The following is a 20,498-nucleotide window of genomic DNA, read 5'->3' on the forward strand; positions in this document are numbered from 1 at the left end:
CTTCTTCTTCTTTTCGACCTTTTCCAGATCCTCTTCAATCTCTTCTTCTTCCTTAAGCGTCAGGCGTCGACGGCGGCGCTCATCCTCGTCATCCGTCTCATCTTCAGCCTTGGACTTCTTTTTGGACTTTTTGGCTTTTTCAGCTGCTTCTTCCTCCTCTAACTCCTCCTCCAGCTCTTCCAGCTCCTCCTCGGCCTCCTCTTCGGCTTCCTTTTCAGCCTCTTGTTCAGCCTTCGCCTTTTTAGAAGCCTTCGATGATTTCTTGGTCGGAGTAGCGTCGTCCCGCTCTTCCTTTGTAGACGACTTAGATGCCTTTTTCTTCGAAGGGGCTTCATCCTCGTCCGTGTCTTCATCGTCGTCTTCCTCGTCTTCTTCCTCCTCCTGCTCCTGAATCTTTTCCAGATCTTCATCCATTTTTTCCTCGACTTCAGCTTCCTCCTCTTCCTTCTCAGCCTCGAGCTTTTCCGCTAAGCCTTCGTCAACTTCATCATCGTTGCTGTTCTCCAGTCCCTCTTCGATCTCCTCAGTAGCTTCTGCCATCTTTTCCTTGGCCACCTTCTCTCTTTTCCGGACTTTTTTCAAGTCTTCCTCAATTTCTTCTTCTTCCTTAAGTGACAAACGTCGACGAGTGCGAACCTTGCAGCCAGACGTAGAAGGAGTGAGCTGGGACGTCGAACCGGCAGTCGAAGCCGAGGTGTCCACATCAGTAGCTGCAGGTGTCACCGCAGGGGTGTCCACCGATGTGTCGCTGGAGCTGGCGGTTGTCGGCGAACCAGAGCTCGAGCTTGAAGACAGCAACGTATCATCAGTCAAGGAAGACCCAGTGGAAGCACCACCATCAGAACCAGAGGTAGCAGCAGGAGTCACAGCAGGAGCGTCCGTCGTCTCCGATTGCGTCACCGACGAATCACTGGAGCTCTCTGTCGTCGTTGAACCGGAGATCAGCGTATCACCAGGTGACGAGGCACCACCGTCGGAACCAGAAGTAGCAGCGGGGGTCACAGCAGGAGCGTCCGTAGTCTCTGACAAATCGCTCGAACCCTCAGTAGTCGGCGTTCCGGAGCTGGAGCTTTCAGTAGTGGGGGATCCGCTGCTAGGCGCAGCCGGAGTCGTGCTCGAACTAGAAGCAAGCGATGAACTGGCACCTGATGTCTCAGGCGACCCAGCACCGGATGACTGTGTAGCCGACGAACCCGCTGTAGATGAAGCAAGCGAAGTATCCTGTGTAGGCGAACCAGACGATGTCGTGCTGTCGGTAAAATTGCTACCCGTACCGCCGTTCAGAACGTCGTTAATGTAATCCATGACGAACGTCAGACGAGTGTACACGCCAGCGTGAACACCGCATTTGCCACCCCAACTAACGAACCCAATCAGTGTATCGTCACTAGTAACCAGCGGCCCACCTGAGTCTCCGTTGCACGAGTCCTTGCCGCCGCCATTTCCAGCGCACATCATCCCTTCCGTGATACGGTTGTTGTACTGCTTGTTGCATTCGGCGTTGGAGATCACCGCCACGTTCACCTCCTGAAGCGTGTTGCTCTTTGTTCCGTCCTCGGTCATCCCCCATCCCAGAACAGTTGCCTCCGTGCCGACCGAATTGTCCGAGCCGTCGGCGGCACACACTTTCGCCGTCTTCTGCGTGGAAGCCTCCTCGAGCTTCAGAAGACCTACGTCGTACAAGTGCTTCTTCTGGTTGTACATAGGGTGTCGGTAACCTTCAACCACCTTGATCGCCTCGCCCGTCTTGGATCCTGTACCGAACTCCGTACCGAGGTGGGCAATGATGGTGTCCTCCTCCGTCTTGATACAGTGACCGGCAGTCAGAATGTATTGAGGGGCGATCAGTGTACCGCCACAGAAAGTTTCGTCCTGCAGTTCGAATCGGAGACTCGCGATGAATGGGTAATCGTCGATGTTAGCCTCGGAGCCGCCGTAGATTCGGCTCTCCTGGTTGACGGTGAGCCCTGTGCTCTGAACGGAGTTGGGCGCAGGGGCGGGGGCTTGATTCTCCGAAAACGTGTACGCATGAGCTACAGCCGAGGCCGTCGACGCGAACGCGAGGGCCTGCGCAACCTTCATGTCGGTCTCACTTAACTCTTGCCACGAACTGAGTTAGAGAAAGCCAAAGTGACAGCATTGCAGGAGGGTTATGCGTGGACGCTCTACCACCGCATCTCGATGTGCTATCCTCTGTAGTCAGCTTGCATGGTACGGTAGTGGCACCGACCAATTGTGGTGATAGCCTCTGGACGCAACATAATTCGTGAAATGTGGCGTAAAGGGACAGCAAGATGGGGTCAGCAGCCAGTTGTGCCACCATCTGACACTACCCAGCCAAGTACTCGGAAAACAGCGGTTGTTCGTCGCGTAGCAGACGTAGGCGAAAGAAGGGCCTATGCTGTTCGAACGGGATGTGAATCATTTTGGCTCATGGAAGTGAACTGCAACGTACTGGGAGTGCGGGGCAGTCAACACAACAATGCAAACGCTTTGACTATTAATATTGGTGAGCAAAGTTGCCCACCACATCTCTTGACCCACAATCACTCGGCCGAAACTATGATGACATGTATATAACGACCGCAAAAATCAAACCACACAAATCTCCTTCCTCACTTTCTGCTCTGGATAAAGCTCACTTCGATCAAAACAGGGAGTCGCAGTCCTTCTTGCCGCTTTGGGTATCACCCGAGACGGACGTTGGCGCTTCGGTCGTGTTGAGCTCGCTCTGCTGTGCAGGGTTGGAACTCGATTCGGTTTGCTCCTCCGAGTCGGTCGACGGTGCGTACTGGTCCTCCGAATCGGTCGTCGGGCTTTCTGTTTGAGGAGCCACAGTGGCCGGAGCTTCCGTGGCAGGCGATACTGTTGTCGGCGCTGGAGTCGGAGCTTCAGTGGCAGGTGCCTTGGTAGCAGGCAACACAGTCTGAGTCTCAGTGGAAGGAGCTTCCGTCGTATCCGTTGAAGTAGATGGGGATTTGCCTTCGCTAGTCGATCCTGCAACACTCTCTGTGAAGCCGCTGCCGGTGCCACCATTCACGATGTCGTTGATGTAGTCCAGCATGTAGGAGACTCGAGTGTACACTCCCGCGTTCGCTCCGCACTTGCCTCCCCAGCTCACGATTCCAATAAGCACATCGTTCTCAATCAACGGACCTCCCGAGTCTCCGTTGCAAGTGTCTTTGCCGTCACCTTCACCCGCACACAGCATACCTTCTGTGATGCGGTCGCTGTACTCCTTGTTACATTCGGCATTCGAGATGATCTTTACATTTACCTCCTCCAGCACGAGACTCTGCGATCCGTTCTCAGTGAGACCCCATCCTCGAACGGTAGCAACACTGCCGACCTCGTTGTCTGATCCGTCACCAGCACACAGATCGATAGGGTCTGTGGACACTTCTTTTTCAAGCTTGAGCACTCCGACATCGTACAAGTGCTCAGACTTGTTGTACATGGGGTGACGGTATCCCTCGATCACCTTGACTTGCTCTCCGTCTCCTGATCCCGATCCGAACGCCGATCCGATTGAAGCGTAGATCGTGTTTTCATCCGTCTTCACGCAGTGAGCAGCGGTCACAACGTACTGTGAAGCAATAAGCGTACCACCGCAGAAAGTGCTGTCATCAGCTTCGTCCTTGCGCAGGCTGACAATGTACGGGTATTTGGATGCATCCGCCTCGGATCCACCGTAGATGCGGTCCTCCTCGTTGACCGTCAGACCGGTGCTTTCCTCCACAGCCGAGTCCGCAGTCAATTCACTGGTCTCAGAGAACGTGTACCCTTGTGTAAGGGTAGCTGCTAGCGCGGAGGCCAGAATACCGGCGCGAACGATAGCGGCGAGTTTCATTTTCAACTGTCTGTAAGTCGCTGCTAGCGAAATCCGAAATGGTGAAATGGAGTGAACGCTGTTCCACAAAGGAGTCGCCGTTACTGTGGCATCTGAATCGAGGAATAGAAGGAGACAGTGTCGAGTGATTGCCACCACACTGAACAGGTTTTTCTTGCCGCCCAGCAGCTTGTCATGTCAGAGCATCAGACAAGTAGGAAGACCACAGCTGGCTACGACTTGAACCGATACCACCTTTGCATCGAGCTGCCTGAATACTTGGTACCAAACGTTTTTACCCCAACTCGGTCATGAAGTCGTCAGTCGCAGATAACGTCGACAACAGCACCGCAGTGAAAAGGTGTTGCTAGATCAGTTAGACTCGTACATAGCTCTCGATCCTAGAGGCCCGCTAGTAGAGGGTGTACGCCAACACAGCTGCCAGGTTCCGTAGTAGCAGGCGTCGGAGTTTTTTTCATCACGTGAGCAAAGCGAGCATCCATTCCATTAATGGTCAAGTCGTTGCGCTGCCTTCATTATTGCAGGAGGTGTCAACACGTAGATGAGCTTGGAGTGTACCAATACCATGGTACAAATTTATTGGGTAATTATCTTGGCATTTGAGGCTGTCAATCAGCACGACACCTTACACCATGCTGCTCCGCTGTGTGCGTCCCCTGCGCGCGGCGCCTAAAGGCGCCGCCTCCCGCCGATCCTCGCTGTTCTGGCGCAGTTTTGCGTCCGCATCCTCTAATTCGCTCGAAGCCTGCGTGCGGGAGCGCCAGCTGCCACCCTTCGAGCGGCTGCAGCTGGATGAGATCGAGCCGGCGATCACCAACGCCGCTGCCGACTACACGCGTGATCTGCACGAGCTGGAGAAGAAGCTTCGTGATGCCGGTGAGAATGTCCAATTCGGAGATGTGGTAGACCCGCTGGAAGTGCAGGGTGACGCGTTGGGCCGCATGTGGGGCATCGTGGGCCACCTCATGAGTGTACGCAATTCGGAGGAACTTCGCGCCGTGCACGACAAGCTGCAGCAGCTGGTGATCAAGACGGTCACTGAAGCCTCACAGAGCAAGACGCTCTACGACGCGTATCTCGCGGTGCGCGAGAGCGACGAGTGGAGCAAGCTCGAGCTGGCACAGCAGCGGATCATCGAGCTCAGTCTCCGCAGCGCAACGCTCAGTGGCGTCGGACTGGAGGGTGAGGAGAAGGAGAAGTTCAATCGGCTCAAGCTACGTGCTGCCGAATTGGTAGGAAGGCGAACTATAGTGATGATTGCAGCCTGCAAGCGGTGAATTCTGACTTTCGTTTGCTGTGACTACAGAGCACTAAGTTCTCGTCGAATCTGCTCGATGCCACCAAGGCGTATTCTATCACGATCACCGATAAGAACGAGATGGAGGGTCTACCTCCCTCGTTGCTGCAGATGTTTGCACAGAGCGCTCGTGACGAGGGCCATTCGGATGCCTCACCTGAGAATGGACCGTGGCGTATTACGCTGGACCCGCCGTCCTACGTGCAGTTCATGAAGTACTCAGCTAATCGATCACTTCGCGAGACGCTCTATCGGGCATACGCAACTCGTGCCAGTGGCGAGGCTTTCGATAATGAAGGCATCATTTTGGAGCTGCTCGAGATCCGCCAGCAGATTGCCAACCTGCTTGGCTTCAACTCGTATGCTGAGGTGAGTATCTCGAAGAAAATGGCGCCAAGTGTGGCAGAAGTTGAAAAAATGCACAGCGACCTTCGTGAAAAGTGCATCGCGATCGCCCACGAGGAAGTGAAGACTGTGGCGGAGTATGCAGAACAGCACGGACAATCGGAGCCCCTGGCTCCCTGGGATCTCGGCTACTGGTACGCTCGAGGTGAGTTATAGTGCCATTTTGCTTTATCTGACTGTCATCGTTGCGCATAATTTTCACAGGTCTGAGAAGCTTAAGGCCGAGAAGTATTTGTTCACTGATGAAGAGATCAAGCCATTCTTCCCGCTCGAACGCGTAAGTATCTACCTTGATTTACTATCCTGCATCGCGGATAGCTCATATTTGATTACTATTGCTGTTGTACAGGTGCTCGACGGACTGTTCTCGCTCACCTCGCGGTTGTTTGGCGTGACTATCGAAGCTGCCGACGGCCAGGCCGAGGTCTGGAACCCCGATGTGCGCTTCTTCAACGTGCGCAGTACCGAAGGCGATAAGGAGGTCATCGCTCGCTTCTTCCTGGATCCATACTCGCGTCCAAAGGAGAAGAATGGAGGCGCTTGGATGAACACGTGCGTGGACCGTAGCCGCCTACTTGGCCCCAAGGAGCAGGATGGCAAGCGCATTCCGGTGGCCTACATCATCTGCAATCAGTCGCCACCCGTGGGCGAGACGCCGAGCCTCATGACGTTCCGCGAGGTGGAGACGCTCTTCCACGAGTTCGGCCACGGTCTGCAGCACATGCTGACGCAAATGGAGTACGGTGACGTGGCTGGCATTAACGGCATCGAATGGGATGCCGTCGAGATCCCGTCGCAAATGATGGAAAACTTTTGCTACGATAAAGGTGCGTTCACCGCTTCATATCGGTTAGTAGATCAAAGTTATTTAACCTCGTGTTGTTATTAATGTGATAATCACAGACACGATCGCGGCGATCAGCGGGCATTACAAGACTGGCGAACCGCTGCCGGATGATCTGTTCGAGAAGCTCAAGTCTGCGCGTAACTACTTGGTAGCCACGGGCATGCTGCGTCAGCTGGGCTTCGGCGCGCTGGACATGTATCTGCACTCGCACTACTCCTCGTTGGAGGAGCCCCTGTTTGCAGTGCAGCAGCGTCTTCTGAGCGAGTACGCCGTGCTGAGTCCGCTGGAGGAGGACCGCTTCCTGTGCTCGTTCGCTCACATCTTCGCTGGAGGCTACGCTGCCGGTTATTACAGGTACGTCATTGCAACATGTTACATGTTAATACTGCCATTGTCTTAACGCGGATGCAAAAATGTTTCGCAGTTATAAGTGGGCAGAAATCTTGTCGTGCGATGCCTATGGAGCTTTTGAGGAGGCGGCGAAGGAGAGTCCCGGGGCTGCAGCACGCGTTGGTCGTAAGTTCCGCGACACGATCCTGGCTCGTGGCGGAGGCCAGCATCCAGAGCAAGTGTTTGAGGCCTTCCGCGGGCGCAAGCCGTCCATGGTGCCACTGCTCACGCAGTACGGTCTGGCCGACAACTAAGGCAAATAAACCAAGGCAACTTCAACATGAAACAAGTATCCATTACGCATAGACCGAACATCGAAAAAAAATGAGCGACCGCTGCTTGGCGAGGCGCAGGATCCGGTGGTCAGCGACGGCCGGATTGCCACCGCGTTAAACGCGAGCAGGTAGGTTCATGGTGGCATGCAAAAGCCAAGTCAATTGCCTTCGGGCGCGGCGTTATTCACCGTTTTGCGAAAAAGAACGCGCAAAGGGGCTCAGATGCCCATCACGCTGCTACAACTTCAACACCACACGGCATAAGTTTTCGCAGGTCTTTCCACAAAGAACCTGCAGGTAAAATGGGCTCGAAAACCATGCAGAGGACCATTTTCTACGATTTTCGCATTTCATTTTGCGTAATGCGTTTGATTGTGACGACAACTGGGGATTACAGGAACAACGTACTGTAGTACAACAGCAAGCGCGCAATGCGATGTTGCTACATGTGTCGATGATATTTGCCCAACTCAGCGTCGAGAAGCAGGCATCACAAAAAGGTGCTACAGCACATTATATGTACCTCACAAACGGTAGATTTACTATCTTCATCGTCATGCCACAAAAGCATAACGCCGGAATCTCGGTTGTTCACCATTTTTGGCTTTCCTAAATTCCTATGTTTCTTGCTATGGGAAATATAATAAAGATGGCACGGTCTGATCAATATTATTGAGCAGACCATGCCCCGCTGGCCACATTTCATCCAGTATCTATACAAATCGATGTTACAACAAGATAAATTTGAAGCAGCCACACCCTTCATCCCGTGAAGCATGCAGTCCCCATTACGAATTGAACATGTTGGAGTGTATGCATGCATGCGAATAGTTCAGAACTGACGTGAGCTGCACGTGCTTGTCTTGAACGATACAGCTTTGTGATTGAGAACTCGATAACACGACGCACGATCTCTCTTGTACTAGCAATAATTTTGAGCGTTGCGACCCTACCAAAAAAATGGGCCTATCGCATTTGGGCACATGGACAAGTAAGATCCGCCAGTACGTATGTTGAAGAGGGCCCAAAATATAAATTTTCGCGGGGCGACGGAAACGCGGAACACGCGCGTGCACGTGCTGCAAAATGAACCTTTCACCAGCCATCACCGCCACACGCTACTGTATCTCATTATCCAAAAAGAACCCTGAGCGTTAAGCGAGAGGAGATCTATCACCGCTGCGCACTACCAACCCAAGACCAGCGCACCGGAACACCAGCTCCTACAAGTAAGCAAGCGACTGTCCCATCAAAGCCGCACCCATCTCATTCTTCACACAACTTCAACACGAACATGTTGACCTTCCTGTCGTCCTCACTGCCGTCCCCCACGGTGCCGGCCACGTCGTCACGCCCGCAGCACCTCAACTCGTTCGTGGTGCTGACCAAGAAATCGTCGAGCCGCCGCCTCTCGCGCCGCCGATACAGTATCGCCAGCTCGTGTTCCACAACAAGTAACAGCAGCGACGACGAGTCGGACACCTCGGATCTCGAGCCTGAAGACTGCTGCGTCGTATACGAGTCGTACGCCGCCGTGACTAAGCGCAACAGCCAGCCGGCTTCCATCCGTTGGAGCGACTTACAACGCGCACAGAACACAACTGAGGTCGCGGAGCTACTGGCTGCGTTGCGCCTCAAGCGTCGTCACACACGCGATGGAGAGGCACTCGAGCTGACAGCGCTCGAGCTCTGCTTCGAGTTCCTCACGATGGAGGAGCTACAGAGCGCCGCGCAGGTCTGCACGGCCTTCCACGATGCCGTCACGGCCTCGGAAATGCTGCTCACCGGTCTGTACAGCCGTCAGTGGCGTGCCAAAATGCTACCGGAGACGTACGTGACGCTGCCCTACAATGACCAACTGGTGTTGTGCGCTGCGCGTCGCTCAGACGCGATCTATGAGCTGTCGACGCGCAGCGCAGTCACCCACTTGCCCGACGGCAAAGACCGTGTAGTGAACAACTCGATGCTTCGTAACTTTGACAAGGGTGCCGTGGACTCGATCCGCGGCGTCCACAAGCTGCCCGTGCTGTCCTGTGCCCGCGCTCTTAAAAAGAACATCTCATACTACGAGGTGAGCCTTAAAGGAAGCGGAAGCGTGGGTCTCGCGTCCGTCTCCGACGCGACGACCCGGAACGCGTACGGCTTCGGCTCTGGAGAGCACGTGGGCTGGAAGGGCGTGTCCTACGCCTACCACGGCAATGACGGTGACTTCGTGTTCAACGATGGCACCAAGCCGTACGGGGGCGAGTGGGGCGCTTTCGGTCCATCGTGGGGCCGAGCCTCGCCCCCGTCTAACAACGAGGAGGACGACGTTCCCATGTTCACGGTGGGCTGCGGCCTGGACGCCGACAAGCAACAGGTTTTCTTCACTCTCAATGGAGAGATGGTTGGAATCGCGCCCACTATGGTGCTGCCTGGAGACTACGCTGCTGCTGTGTCGCTCCACGCCTTTGGCGATGAAGCTGGGATCAATGTTGGCGCGGCTCCTTTCCTCTTTGACATCGAGGGTTTCTGTGCAAGTCCTTAGCTTAATCCAACTGGATTGAGTTGAGGGCTTGCACAGAGGAGTTCAAAGACCCCCCACGTCGATCATCTTGCCGCCGTCAGTCGGCCGCTTGCGTCATTTTCTTCTTACATGTTTCCATGTGATCCCATTTATTCATGCTCGTGCATCGGTGTTAAGGTCCGAGCCGCATCCACTGGACAACTGACCCGAGAAATTAATTTCAAGTATATCGTGATTAATATTCATCGTAGTTTGTTGCACTTTTGGTCTATCTCGTCACTAGCTTGATACCAAGTTGTAGTTCTCATTGTAGCGTTGCCTTGCTACTGGTTACCGAAGATTTTGGAGAAGCTGATTCGGGATGCATATCGACACCCTTGTCGTCGATAGCTGCACGTTTTAGCTCGTCTTCCTTCGAGTTGGGTTGTGCACTATCTCCGCTTGTCACTGTTGCCACTGCGGTAGGATCTTGGACGTCGGTGTTGCTCAGAATTTTGTTTTCAACTGCCGAAGTTGTGTTTTGAGTGCTCGATGATTCATTAACCTCCACTGGCTTCACCGGCGATTCACCGTCGCTGTCGAAACTAGCTTGACGATGATCTCGTGCAACCGGGGATGGCATGGGTGAGCTGAAGCGTAAGAACACTTTCATCGCCGACGAAGTCACGAGAGAAGGCCTAGTGTCACTCAAAACTTGTGTCGAGATACGGCGTGCCGTCCGGTTCATCTTCTTGGAAGCCTCAGCGATGGCGTCGTCAATGAGCCGCATCCACTCGGCCTTGGAGGTCGCACTATCAGCGAACACGACGAAGGACTTGACCGGGTTTTGAATCTGGAAAGCGTTTTTCAACAAAACACCGTCGGCAATGGTTGAAATACGCGTGAGCTTGAGACGCAGAGAGTTGTGTGGACTCCACTTCCCGGTCATGCTCTTGTCAGCATACAAGAGTTGGTCATTGAAGAGAAAGAAGCGGTAGAGCTGGTTACGCGACCGACACTTCTTCGTTAGGTCTCCCTCGTGGATGAAAGTGGTGGAGTTCTTGAGGTAAAAATGAGCACGATGAATGCGCTGAATAACCGAGTCGAGCTTCTCCGATTTCTGACGGACTTGAATCGTTTCCTTCATATCGTTAACGAGCAGATGAATGTCACCCATGGCTTTCCAAGGATCGTCGCTACCAGCAGCGGCTTCGATGGTTCGAGCCCACTCATACTTTGTGTCTTGCGGGATAGCTTTGGTCGCTTTGTCAGCCAGCTCTTCCTCGCTGTTCTCTTGCGGTGTACCATCTAACGAGTCCTGTACCTTCCTTAGTAAGCTGCAGAATGCCTGACGCTCCACCGGCATGTTTAAGAACAAGCACGTCGAGATGCAAAAGCGCAGTAAGTCGAGACACTGCATTCTAGTAGACAGATCCGACTGGCTGTCACACAAAATAGTCGTCGATAGAGTGAGCAGGGAAAACCACACACGCTCGAACAGAATTTTGATCAAATCTGGGCTGATAGCCGTATCCACACCGACAAACTGGAAGGTGTTGTATGTGTGCGAGAGATCCTTCATCAGTTCCTCGGATTGAGCCACAGCCTTGGCAATACCACCACGGAACTTTTCATTCTCCAGATCAGCAGCAGAGACACTGGCTTCACGAGAGGCTTTCGGGATGACACGACTACCTTTGATATGCATTGGGTTGTGTGCAATATCATCGTAAATCTCTTCTAGAAAACGCTTGGGCAAGTCGTTCCCGTTGTCGATACCGCGGTTGTTCTTGACGAACTGCTCCTTTGACATTTTGTTCTTCTTTACCTGCGGGTTGTGCAAATCTGTGTTCAGCATAATGATCGAATATGCGATGATCATTGCCGTATCAGCAGAGGAGAATGCTGTACGTGAGTCGTCCCAATAACACTGCGCGAAAGCTTCAACCATGCGCTCGATCTTTTGTGCTTCTCCTGGAAGACGAAATCCTCCGTTCGTCAGAAAATGTCGTAGAGATTCGACGAGTGTCATCCCTTTAAAGGAGATCGCTCGGACGTATGTTAGCCGAACTTGAACTTTAAAGTCTTCGTCTCCCTCTCCTAGATAGTCTCCGATTTCTGTCTCATCGAAAAAGTCGTGGTATATCCGTAAGAAGGAGGTGATACTTCGTGGTGTGTCCTTGATGAAATTCATAGCCACCAAGTATTCGAGAGCTTTTTTCAAGCTTTTTGACGATGAAATCTCCATCGCACGCTTCAATAGTTGCTGGTTATGCTTTTGCAGCTCGTTTCGCATCCGAACCGAGATATTGCCACCATACTTGCGATTTGCTTGACGCTTCTGCTCCGCCGGAGAGCCTGGTTGACTTGCAACATCACCACTTGGTAGCATACCGAACGCATCTTTCATTGGAGATACTTCTTCGCCCGATTCGTCTTGTTCCCAGCCTCCAGTATACATCGACAGCATTCGAGTGCGGCGGTCCCGACTGATAAGGTGAGCATGACCACTAGCGTCCATAACGCTACGAGCCATCGCTAGTATGGTATTGATCGCCTGGTTTTGCAGCTCCAGACCGGAGTCGTCCCCCTCGTCACCATTCGCAAGGTGACTGACGTTACCCTCTCCTATTGAGCCTAACGTCGAGCACAAATGCTCAAATATCTTCCACTGCTGAATTCGATCCAGATCAAAGTTGAGAAATATTTCCACGACATTGTGAGGGAGTTGCAACCAATTGGTCATCTCATGCATGATTTCCAGCTGGTGATCCTTCGTACAAGGTGCGGTGGCTCGTAGAATGCGAAGAAAAACATGCTCAAACATCAACGCCAATTCCACCTTAAGATATCGTCGATAATGATTCCACAGCGTTGTCACCAGCGTGAGAATTGCTCGGAATACATTCGGCGCCCAAGTGAGCACAGTGGCGTTTAGTGTCGAAAGCACAAACCTTCGAACCACTTGACCAAACACTCGTTGTTCACGCGTGCGTGTCCCGGCTGCCAGAAGTGTCTGGTTGAGCACACGTAGAGAAGTCACACTTGAACACTGATCACTTTCTGTTGCTGTCTCACTGAGACTGACAAACTTGCGGTTAATAGCTTTGCTGAACGTCACCACTAGCTGAAGGGCATTTTTCTCGGCCTAGCCAATTCAAACATGTTAGGAGATTCGAGTGCTGAAAGTAATGGTTGATAGACGCACCGCGGAGTTTGCGAAGTTAGTCATGGCTGCTGAGATATCTTGGCTGAACGATGGTGACTGAATGGATAAGTGGCTCTGCGAAATCGAGATAAAGATTAACTCAAGTGTCGGCAAACATGTTGGAAAAACACACAGTACGCGTCACCTTGAACACGCCCAACATATTGTCGGTAGCGGTTGCAATTTCAGCGCCTGTACTAATATCGTCAATAAGGTCCACGACTAACGCGTGAGCAAGCGCAGTCGACGATTGGTCGACTTTCGCGTCATTCTTCTTGACGATCGTAGTGGTCAAAGTGGCTTCGTAAGCGACCATGATCTTAGAGATCAATTCGTCCTCAATAGATTTGGTTAAGGGGCCGTCGAAATCTCCGATGAATATTAAAGCCTTCAATATCGCATGAAGCACGAAAGGGTCAAACCCGTCCGTGCTCATTCGGATAACCTTGACAAACGATTGAGCTTGGGTTAGCCTGGTAGAAATATCATTTCAACTTTAACACACGGATACCTTTTGGAAGAATTTGAGCGCGGGTTCAAACCGAGATTTGACCCCCTGCTGACAGATCGATAAGACGGCATCGATTACCACTTCAAGTCGGCAAAGTTCAGACCCGGGACAGTCGAATACTCCTTCCTCAAGACAGTGAGTGAGTCCTTCCACGGCAGCTTCTGCAGCTTTTCCTTGACGAGTGTGGCACGCCAATAGCAACGGATACATGTAATACTCGATCGTCTCTTTCCAGCCAATTTGCTTTGCTGATAAATTACACAAAAAGGTTAATGACTTGCTCTTGTATGTATTGTAAAAACCACCTTACGCTTTGATCGCGGCGAGTCAGGTGAAGTATCTGCTGTTGGCGAGTTAGGAGCACTTATCAGCTTCTGTTCTCTCACTTCTGTTGCTTTTAGAGCAAACGCAGACTTGAGGTGTCTCAATTTGCGGGGTGTAGATGGAGTTAGGGGTGGTGACCGTGCTCGCTCGAGGACTTGAGGAGGAGTAACAGTGGCAAATAACCACATTTTGTGGAGGTCACTAATACTAGCCACCTAGGGAATTAGAGGAGGGTTTATGAGACCGACTCATCAAGCAACAACAATGGAGAAGATGGGGTAACTGTACCTTCTTCTTGTAGGCGAGGAACACTTCCGTGCCACCAGAATTCGAATTGAGGTCAGCAACGTGTCCAAGGGGAGTTTTGTCCACTTTCATGTATCTGAGAACACAGTCGTATTTATTAGCTACAGCACCATCATTTGGTACATCTTACCCGTAAGGAAGAGTGTCATTTTTCTTTGGATATATCACAGCCAAATCGACAATCGCAGAGGCGGTAGAACGCTTGAAGCAGAGGTAGATTTTCTCTCCTTGTGTTCCCTATCGAAATGTAGTACAAGGTTGGAGTTTGAACAATGTTATTGTTCATCCACCATTCTTACCGAATTGACATTCGCCGGGACGCCGCGCCTTCGTACCACCTCATAATCGGTAGGAACGATCTCTCCTCGCTCTGGAAAAATAACAATCATCTCGCTAATTGGAGCTTTCCCAGAGGACTGATCTTTGCTGTGGCACAGATAAATAGCAGACCCTCTTCCTCCTTTATTCAGATCTGCTCGTTGACCACTTGGAGATCGCTCCAACTGCGCAATTCATTGCGCATGTTAGTTCAATAATGTACGTGTTACACAGCAACAGACTGTCCTTTAACGTACCTTGGTAAAACCTTCTGGAACGGAATCTCCTCTAAAATTCACCGTGATGTCCGTGATGGGACCTTCATTCCCGTCAATGATCTTCCATCGTGGCGACTCACCTGCAGGGATACTGGACAAACAGTTAATTAGTGTCAACTTCCAAAGCACAGCAAATGACTTCAAACTTTTACCTGTCGTAGCTCGGGCGTCGATTCAGTTTTGGTTTACTTATCGTCCTCGGGAGGCTTTTCGGTGGCGAAAAAGCTTTCCAATTTACCACTTCGCTACCATCACGAATGACGCTGGTATTCTCCTTTGCGCGCTTCTGACGGTGAGCTATACTCTTTGCAGCAGTCACTTGGTCCCTTTTGGATAAAGTCTCTTGGCAGATTTCTCGGATGCACGCCAGGTCGCCATCATCCCCTGTCGTCTCGTCCAAGATGGAATTAATCCCGCTACGTAGCGCCGCCTCATGGAGCATTTCTACGGGTGGTTCTATGGCCACTCTTGCATCACCACTCGCCTCTTCGGCGTCGACTTCTTGAGGATCGTCGTTCACAGGAGTCACCTCCATCGTCAAGCCAAACACTGACTGCTGACTCTCGCTCACGACGTCCGCCATGATGCTGATGCTTAGTTTTGTCACCTCCATGTCCTTCCCAAGGGCTAAAAACTCATTCAACCCCCACTGTCACCTATGCCGCTATATATACCCGCAAACTTCCGCCACTCCGTCTCGTCGGCGTCATCGCGTTCCGTTTCGCAGTTGAGGATAAACAAGTTTTGCCATAGTGAATTTGCTGTTTGATACTTGAAGTACTAACTAATTTGCACAGAAAAGTTCAAATCTCCGAGAATGATGGTCGTGGAAGTTGAAGTTATTTTGCCCGAAGGTTTCAGGAGGCATCCAACGATGGAAGGAGGCGGCTCTTCCGTGACTGCTGAGAGCCGCGCACGAGAGTTGCGGCGGCGTGTAGCCAATCGCCGTCGCACCGGTGCCGACGTCTTGAGCTCCACGTTGACTGCAAATACGCTGAGTCTTCCACAACTCTGCTACTCGAAGCATGAAGCACACGAAATCCGAATGGAGTTGATCGATGCGCAATCACAGCATAATGCAGCGTTGAAATACTGCGACCAGCAGTTCGTTGTGGAGAAGAACGTTCGGTAAAGATAAATTGATGGCTATTATCATAAACACCTTTTCACTCTTTATTCGTTGATTCACAGACAACTGCGTAAAGGTATCGGGGAAACTCAATTGCAGATCCGACAGAAAACAGAAGAACTTGATGAACTTCAACGGCGAGTGTTGAGACTATCGAAGACGCTGCATGATTCGTCAGATGAAAAAAACTTTGCCAAAACGAAGCTTGGTAACCAAGAAGAGATCAGAAAGCAACAGCTTCACGCTAAGCCGTGTCGACATTGTGGGAGACAATATCTGCCCGGGATTCTTAAAGCACACGAGGATAATTGTATGGGGTCATCACTTCCGGAATTACAATCAATGAACCAAACCAGCAACAGTCAAAGTAAACGTGCGCAGTCTCTTCCGCTGATTCAAACACCAGAAGCACCGTTAATTTCGAGGTTTGTATCACAACCGCCGCGCAACCTTCGTGTTAATTTAAAGGATATTGTGCACAATGCCTTGACAATTATGTGGGATCCGCCTATTTTTACTGGATCGAATGCCATTCTTGACTACGAACTGAGCTACTCGGTCATCCATTCGAAGTCAAAGCAGCAAAGGCATTTTGAACTTCAACCACCCTTGCGATTGTCCCAGTGGTGTTTGATAAATCCGGTTCCAGGAAATCAATATCGATTGGCAAACTTATCAGCGGATCAAGAGTACGGGGAATTTGCACTCTGTGCAATTACTGCCGCTGGCAAAAGTGAACCAAGCAACAAAGTGGAAATAATTCGGACAGAACCTGCTGCCCCTCCAACGATTCCATTGTTTTTATGCGTCGGAATTGTTACCGCAACAAGCATTACACTCACGTGGACGGAACCGTTCGATGACGGTGGAAAACCTATTCAGGACTACGAAGTCATTTTTTCCGAAGCTGTTATCAAGTTGGATAATGTCGATGACAGAGGGAAATCCTGGCTTAATGTATCGGATATCGAGTACAGGCCTCGTCGAATAAGGACGAACTCCACGGGAACTTTTTTGACAATTACAAATCTATTGAGTGGGGGAGAGCATCTAAATTTTCAAGTTCGAGCTGTGAATTCCGAAGGTATGCAGGGTGACTACTGTGAGGCTATCAAATCTATCTTCACTATAGGTAAGAAACCTACCACATTCAATTCTTCTCCCCAGTAAACTAATTTTTATGTTGAATAGCTCCGGGTAACGAGTTCAAGCTTCTCGATGAGTTGCAAGCTGCAGTGAATTCCCGTTCACGTACTGTGGATTCGCAGTTTTTAAGCGGTTTTATGCAGCGTTATGAAAGGCGCCATTATATCGAACAGGTGTCGCGGTTTATCCTCTCAATGCACCCAGAGCTGGAGGAAAAAGTAAACGCTATAGTTAATCGAGCAGACGCTATTAAGAGTGGAAGTGAAGAAGAGAACGATCAGGAACAGCAACCTCAACCCATTCAGCAAGCTAGAATTCAGAAGAAATTTGACGACCTCACAGATGAGGAAAAAATACCTGAGCGTCGACGGCAATTTCACTTTCGAATTGCAGCGATTCGAGACGATCTTAAAAAAGCCGATTACAATGTCCAGTGGTGCAAGGATCGTCAGATTGATCTAGTGGCACTCATTCGATCGGCCGAATCGCGTATTCTCGACAAACAAGCGGAGTTGGAACGTGCTCGAACGTTCAAGGGTCCTCAAATGGACTCGGATGTCTTCGAGAATGGGCTCCAACGGTTCTTTACTAAGGAACTGGTTGTAGCACTGGAGGATGAAATCGAGATCGACCAACTTTACATCTTGGATACAAAATCTGAGATCGTACAAGTGGAAAATTACTTACGTGCTGACATTAAACGTCGTGATACGTTGCTCAAGAGATTGAAAGACAGGCAAGAAGCACTTGAAATGTTTGAAAGCAATCCCGAACACTCAGAGGAATCGAATAGCACCTTGGCTACCTTAGCAAAACTACGTGGTGGTCTGCTTTACCGAGCATTTGCTGCCTTTGTCGCCAACCGGAAGGAGGCTCACGAAATAAGAAGAAAGCTTCGTACAGCAATCAACCGCCTCGTTAATCACCGATGCGAGAGTGCTTTCCATCGATGGAGAGAAATCGCAAAAATTATGACACGTAACTGTGCGGGGGTTGATGTAATATTTGGAATTGGTAGTATTGGTCTACTGAACGCTGCGCTGGGTCGTGATGATCTTATGATTGAAACTCAAAAACTGCTTCACGATCTTCGATCAACAAAAAATTCTCTACAGGAAATTCGTTGGACGACCGAACAACAATTGGCATCTAAGACCGAGAGCCCAGCGTTGGAGTCCACCCTGGATCTGGAACGAAATCGACAGCAAAACAAGAAATATTTTCCCTTTCTATTAGAGGGCGACTCAAAGATGAGTTTGCAAGACTATGAAAGCGCGCTGCGGTTATACAATTTTGTGCTTGGCAACGACCTGTGGATGCAGCAGATGAGCGAGGTGCAACGAGTCCAGCTTCAGCTAAAGATCGGAGAAGCTACGTTTCGTCTAGAGAACTACGAGCAGGCATTGACAATATTTAATCGAGCATCCATTATGGCAAACTGGGCTGGTTTACAATACGAAGAGGGGTCTGCATTGCTTCATCTAGCGGATACACAACATGTACTACGATCGCTTCGAATAAGTATCGAAAACTATGAGCGTGCTTTACTACTGTTCGAAGCTGTCAGAGACACGAAGGGTGAATCGTCATGCTACCGTGGTTTGCAGCACGTGTACGAAAGGCTTGAAGATCGAGAAATGGTTGAAATTAACAGAAATCATGCGGACGATATCGAATTTGTCCTAAAGAAAAAATTATCATCTGTAGGCCAGAAGATAACCAAACTTCAGCAACGATTAGTGGGGGCAGGCGTTGAAGCCTCATGCCAAATTACATTTGAGCGAGTTAGTCCTATTGTTCCTAGATTAAGAAGGGAGAGAATTCAACGCAAGTTTGATATTCGAGAGGAAGCTAAACTCGTCGAGAGTCTAGAAAAATTAGTGTCTGAGAAGAAAGCAATACTAGCCAAAGGAGAAGATGATCTGAAACGGGCACTCGCTTGCGATTCAACCCAAGTGGATTCAACAATCATCAATGGCTCGAATGCTCGCTACGATCTCGACGATTTCAAGCAGAAACTGGCTAAACTTATGGGAAGCGTGAAAGCTGGTCAAGAACAGATCGACAAAGACATTGCAAATGCAAAAATCCGTATCAGTAACGCTGAGGATGAGATCAAAGGCCTGGAGGAGGAATTAGCTGTCGAGACAGGGCCACTTATGCGCAAAGTATTATCCAAAGAGAAACTTCGATGCTTCCGCTTCAACGCAACAAATGAAGCTCTGAAAAATGTGGTGGGTACGGCAAGTCACGGAATCACTACGTGCTTCGCTTCTGCAGGTGTGAATGGGTTCGTATTCGACTTCCTGTCTGGAGCTTGTTTAGCGCAGGCAGTAGGCGACCCAGAAAAGAATCATCTAGGCGAGCCTACAGGTCATCAAGCTCAAATAGTCTGCGTATACTACATTGGTCACAGGATCTACACGGGTTCCGTAGATGCTTCTTTGGGTGTTTGGGACGTCAAGAATGAGACGGTCGGTGGGTTCTCGTGCTCTTTGACTAAGATGCTCATGGACTTTGACGCCGCTGTGGTTAGTGTCGTTGCTGATACAACCTGGGTTGCCTGTGGGTGCTCTGACTGCGACGTGTTTGTATTCGATGTTGAGTCATTGGCAACCATCGCTCACATTATTTCTGCTCACGACCGCACTGTGACAACACTGTCCATACACAGTGCCAACTCGGCACTTACAACAGGAGCTGCTGATAACAAGATCAAAGTGTGGGAACTTGGCAAGGCTTCGCAGTACACCACTCGTCGCAATGTAAAGTTGCTATGCTGCCTCGAAGCAGAACGCCGTGGCGATGAATATTTCAACGGACATCTCTCTCCTGTCTCCTGTATTCGACGTGTAGCGAACGAAATTGTTAGTGGCGATACCTCAGGCCGAATTGTGATTTGGAATCTCGACTCGGACAATAAATTACTTCGGATTTGCGATGTTCACCAAGACTCCGCAGTAACTTGTCTTCAGTTTGATGCAACACGAATTGTGAGTGGGGCGAGCAATGGGCAGATCTGTGTGACTGACTTTGCCACGGGAAATCTACTCCAAACGATGCATGGGCATCAAGACAGCGTGCTTGATCTACAGTTTGATCGTACACGCTTGATCAGCATGTCATCCGATGGTAAGGTACAATTGTGGTTCTGGCAAACTCGAGATGGCATTGGGGCTGACCGGAAAAAGTACCATATCCTGGGAGCAGGGGAGACACTACGCTCGTTGTCTTTAATGTACCGCACAAGTATCCAAAAACTTCTCCAGTGGAACTCGATTCCAGACTCGACCAAGATTTATCTGGGACAAAAACTCATAGTGGAAGTCGACGCGAATGCCAGTGCTTCGGATGAATTGAAAACACTTGATCTCTCGACTTCGGTGCAATTTGGCAAGTTGTCGTACGAAAATCTCGATTTTGTTGCTTCCAACCAAACAAAAAGCAAAAATGTAGAGGCGCAGTGGGCTACACAGCGTCTCGCAATGCTCGCAAAGGAGTATTTTCCCTCATTGGATGACAAAGAACTCGATGACGCTAAAGCGAAGACAGATGAAGCTGCTGTAGAGGAAGAATCCGACTCTGATGATGACATGGCTATGGACGAGGACGATGCTGGAGAAGAGGGAGAAGATGATGAGGAATAGTGTAACGATAAAAGATCCTCAGTGTGAGTAAAGAAGAGTACATTTGGCTCCCACCAACGCAGTACAGCAAACGCTGGTTCAA

The 20,498-nt window shown here is 50.5% G+C and overlaps 6 protein-coding genes across 6 annotated transcripts in view; 3 read left to right on the top strand and 3 right to left on the bottom strand.

Annotated features, from left to right (window-relative positions):
* The window catches only part of PPTG_21683 (hypothetical protein), a gene marked incomplete at its 5' end in the record, with an annotated part of 5,090 nt that extends 3,008 nt beyond the window's left edge, over positions 1-2,082 (bottom strand). The window contains one exon of the mRNA XM_008899316.1: positions 19-2,082. Coding sequence (XP_008897564.1) covers positions 19-2,082 — 2,064 coding nt within the window. The remainder of the gene's footprint in view (positions 1-18) is intronic.
* Positions 2,083-2,467: 385 nt separating this feature from the next.
* PPTG_05468 (hypothetical protein) lies at positions 2,468-3,975 on the bottom strand. Its single transcript, XM_008899014.1, has one exon. It carries the CDS (start codon positions 3,848-3,850, stop codon positions 2,648-2,650), a length of 1,203 nt encoding a protein of 400 aa, XP_008897262.1. The 5' UTR covers positions 3,851-3,975; the 3' UTR covers positions 2,468-2,647.
* A 420-nt stretch (positions 3,976-4,395) lies between these two features.
* On the top strand, positions 4,396-7,489 carry PPTG_05469 (hypothetical protein). Its single transcript, XM_008899015.1, has 6 exons — positions 4,396-5,082; positions 5,157-5,686; positions 5,757-5,829; positions 5,902-6,379; positions 6,456-6,753; positions 6,824-7,489. The coding sequence occupies exons 1-6, from the start codon at positions 4,483-4,485 to the stop codon at positions 7,041-7,043; spliced, it is 2,199 nt and encodes a 732-aa protein (XP_008897263.1). The 5' UTR covers positions 4,396-4,482; the 3' UTR covers positions 7,044-7,489.
* A 704-nt stretch (positions 7,490-8,193) lies between these two features.
* On the top strand, positions 8,194-10,486 carry PPTG_05470 (hypothetical protein). The gene has a single exon (XM_008899016.1). The coding sequence runs from the start codon at positions 8,359-8,361 to the stop codon at positions 9,589-9,591; it is 1,233 nt and encodes a 410-aa protein (XP_008897264.1). The 5' UTR covers positions 8,194-8,358; the 3' UTR covers positions 9,592-10,486.
* PPTG_05471 (hypothetical protein) lies at positions 9,742-15,077 on the bottom strand (the record flags this gene model as incomplete). Its single annotated transcript, XM_008899017.1, has 10 exons — positions 9,742-12,697; positions 12,758-12,832; positions 12,903-13,202; positions 13,269-13,516; positions 13,579-13,807; positions 13,881-13,974; positions 14,029-14,135; positions 14,198-14,401; positions 14,474-14,585; positions 14,647-15,077. The coding sequence occupies 10 exons, from the start codon at positions 15,075-15,077 to the stop codon at positions 9,875-9,877; spliced, it is 4,623 nt and encodes a 1,540-aa protein (XP_008897265.1). The 3' UTR covers positions 9,742-9,874.
* A 291-nt stretch (positions 15,078-15,368) lies between these two features.
* Positions 15,369-20,416, top strand: PPTG_05472 (hypothetical protein; the record flags this gene model as incomplete). The annotated part of the gene is made up of 4 exons (XM_008899018.1): positions 15,369-15,622; positions 15,686-15,984; positions 16,030-16,755; positions 16,815-20,416. The coding sequence occupies 4 exons, from the start codon at positions 15,369-15,371 to the stop codon at positions 20,414-20,416; spliced, it is 4,881 nt and encodes a 1,626-aa protein (XP_008897266.1).
* Between the last annotated feature and the right edge of the window lie 82 nt (positions 20,417-20,498).

Source organism: Phytophthora parasitica, assembly GCF_000247585.1.
Source record: "Phytophthora parasitica INRA-310 unplaced genomic scaffold supercont2.7, whole genome shotgun sequence".
Lineage (NCBI taxonomy): Eukaryota > Oomycota > Peronosporomycetes > Peronosporales > Peronosporaceae > Phytophthora > Phytophthora nicotianae.